Raw genomic sequence first — 3,426 nt, forward strand, 5'->3', positions numbered from 1 at the left:
AATTTTAAAATTGATTACCGGGTTTGTGCATTTACGGAGACTTTAATCAGAAATGTAATTGAAAGCCACTCGAGCGCTTTGTAATGGTAATTTTGATCGATATCAAAAACAACTCTTTCGCCCATCAAATTCTTCTTCGTAAATTTCTCTCAACATCAACCCTTCGTACATCAACTTCGTACATCAACTTCCTACATCAACTTCGTACATCAACACTTCGTACATCAACGATCAGGATGGCGTGAATTGAACCTGATTAGGTTATTATCCCCGTGTATCGTATACCCTCCAGTTATTTCCTCGGAAAGAATGTGTCGCGTATCGTTTGTTCCGGTTGATGTGGCTTGGCGTGTTCGCGTACGTACCAAGCGTTGGCTCGGCTGTTTCAGCATCTCTCCGCGTATTAATGTATCCGCTCCGAGGCAGGTTGTTATCTGGGTCGGTGGAATCGCATCACATAAACATAAAGCACGAAAGGCAGCAGCCACAATGCAAAGCCACTGACCTAGACCTGCCTCCGAGCTACTTCCAAATGCAGGGTAACCAACGAAATTCCATATGGTAGTTTTACCCTCGACGAAACCCGCACTCGATACCCTTTCCGTGAAAATACCGCGGAAAAACAAGGAACCCGGCGGATAGAAAATGCGGCTCCTCCCCAGGGAACCGGGTTCCTTGCGGTTGTCGCGGAATTCGAGGATGCATTCGTTGGCTGAATAAATTCTCTGCCCGTTTCAAGAAGTGAAATTCGACTTTTCCCGTACACGACGACACGATACTTTTATTTCGTTAGCCCCAGCCGCGCTCCCGTTACGCTTTTTTCCTCGCCTGTTTCATTCTACTCGTCGAAGCTCGAATAAACATTCGCTAAATAAATTCGAAGCTGTCCCGCGAAATCTCTTTACCGCGTTTCGAACGAATTAAACGCGAGATAATCCCGTGACGCGTACGTTGTAATTTTTCATGAAAACGAACAACAAAACGAGTTCCGTCATCCTTGGAATGGGACCGGGACGCGACCCGGGCGCGAGATGTCTGCATATTTAAACGAAGTACGTCGGGGCTTGATGAAAACAAAGGTGTGGCAAGTTTCAAGTTTCTGTCCGACCGCCGCGCGGATGTACCAGATGGATTTAAAGTTGGCAAAAAAAGAGCAAACTGCGGTACCATTAAGGGGATTACTCGCGGGAAGAATGTGCCTTGAACACGTTTCCGCGGGGAAAGTCAATCCGCGGTTCTCGCACGAAAAACTGTCAAAGTTTGGATTACGTCGGGCCATTCGAGGAAGTTGTTAAGGATCGCGTAGCCGAGTGTTGCTTTGAAACGCGCTCTAACGCATCTTTTTATTAGTTTCAACCGAGGCCTAAGCCGGGGCTAATGCAGCTCCTACAATTATCATTTTTTATTCGGTAGAAAGAGATTAGGTGGTCGGTTGCAGAGAGTAGCACGCGTAGGAAGTTAATGCGCGGCTCTATCCCGGTAGAAAGTATACGGAGGAGGTACGTACAATCAGATTTACGCTTTGCTTGCAAAGCTAATCTCTGTGTGCCAGAAACAGTCGGCCAGTTAATTGCAAGAACGCGATCCGTCTCTTGGGGTGCAACAAACAAGAGTTAAATATGTTTCATTACGACGGGATTTCTGTTTAATACTTGAACAGCTCGCCGCGGTCCGCCTCGCAGAGAATTAATATCCAGCGGATGTTACAGTAAAGTCTCCATAAATGCACTAGTTCGCTCCCGAGTCTGTGCATTTACGGAGACTTTAATCAGAAATGTAATTTAAAGCCACTCGAGTGCTTTGTAATGGTAATTTTAAAATTGATTACCGGGTTTGTGCATTTACGGAGACTCGAATAAGAAATGTAATTTAAAGCCACTCGAGTGCTTTGCAATGGTAATTTTAAAATTGATTACCGGGTTTGTGCATTTACGGAGACTCGAATAAGAAATGTAATTTAAAGCCACTCGAGTGCTTTGTAATGGTAATTTTAAAATTGATTACCGGGTTTGTGCATTTACGGAGACTTTAATCAGAAATGTAATTTAAAGCCACTCGAGTGCTTTGTAATGGTAATTTTAAAATTGATCACCGGGTTTGTGCATTTACGGAGACTCGAATAAGAAATGTAATTTAAAGCGACGCCACTCGAGTGCTTTTTAATGGTAATTTTAAAATTGATTACCGGGTTTGTGCATTTACGGAGACTTTAATAAGAAATGATTTTGAAACTCGAGTGGCGTCGCTTTAAATTACATTTCTGATTAAAGTCTCCGTAAATGCACAGACTCGGGAGCGAACTAGTGCATTTACGGAGACTTTAATCAGAAATGTAATTTAAAGCCACTCGAGTGCTTTGTAACGGTAATTTTAAAATTGATTACCGGGTTTGTGCATTTACGGAGACTTTACTCAGAAATGTAATTTAAAGCCACTCGAGTGCTTTGTAATGGTAATTTTAAAATTGATTACCGGGTTTGTGCATTTACGGAGACTTTAATAAGAAATGTAATTTAAAGCCACTCGAGTGCTTTGTAATGTTAATTGTAAAATTGATTACTTTTCCTAGTAAATAAAGCGTCGTAACGTAACCCAGCAAAACGATGCTGAGGAAAAACCATATGGCTCCTCTTGTCCACAGTTTGGAAATTCCAATTTTCTTTCCCTCGATCACAAAGTATCGCATACCTGCGTCACGGTACATACAATTTGTCGACAGTTTCGAAAACGTTCCATGTTTCTAATTGAACTCACCTACGAGACAAACCATCACCAAACCACCGGTAACGACGGACAGCAAAGCGAAGATGAGGAAATTCGACTGCATGTTTCTACGGTTCCTCGGATGGCTAATCCATATTCTCCACGATTCCGGCCTGAAGGTTCCCAGAAAAGTGATCACTACTCATTTCACTAGAAATTTGAATTCGGATAAAGCTTTTCGATAACCGAAGCGAATTACTTGCAGTCGGTAACGGGGCGTCGAGACGACGTCGAAGCGGTAACGACATAATTCGCAATAGGAACGACAAGTTTCATTCAACCATCTTTCCAGACAGGCCAGGTGCACGTAGGCCAACGTTCCTTTGCATCTGAAAAGCATTTTCAATGTTTCAATGTACCGTGACGTTTCCATAAATGCACAGAGGAAAGACAGTGTGTAAAGTAAGAGGACGGAGTGAAACCAGGGTATTGTGTCACCGTTGTCAATGAGACAATGTAATGCATCCTCTTGTTTATTCGTTGTCCTTCTCTATGTTCAAAGCTCCTTGGTAAACATCGGAGAATACAGGGTGTCCCAAAAATGTTGAAGGTCCTCAAAAACGGTGGTTCGAGGAGTGATTTGAATCGACTCCTTTGAATCACCCCTTTCAAGGTTTCTGTGCATTTACAGTAGAGATATTTGTGCATTTATGGAGACTTTAC

The 3,426-nt window shown here is 42.9% G+C and overlaps 1 protein-coding gene across 1 annotated transcript in view; it reads right to left on the reverse strand.

The window, feature by feature from the left end:
* LOC128882401 (E3 ubiquitin-protein ligase MARCHF3-like) overlaps positions 1-3,426 on the reverse strand; it is a 7,680-nt gene that overhangs the window by 2,283 nt on the left and 1,971 nt on the right. The window contains exons 2-4 of the mRNA XM_054134000.1: positions 2,967-3,092; positions 2,755-2,876; positions 2,561-2,688 (exon numbers count right to left, since the gene is read on the reverse strand). Coding sequence (XP_053989975.1) covers positions 2,561-2,688; positions 2,755-2,876; positions 2,967-3,092 — 376 coding nt within the window. The remainder of the gene's footprint in view (positions 1-2,560; positions 2,689-2,754; positions 2,877-2,966; positions 3,093-3,426) is intronic.

This window comes from Hylaeus volcanicus, unplaced genomic scaffold (assembly GCF_026283585.1).
Source record: "Hylaeus volcanicus isolate JK05 unplaced genomic scaffold, UHH_iyHylVolc1.0_haploid 11529, whole genome shotgun sequence".
NCBI lineage: Eukaryota > Metazoa > Arthropoda > Insecta > Hymenoptera > Colletidae > Hylaeus > Hylaeus volcanicus.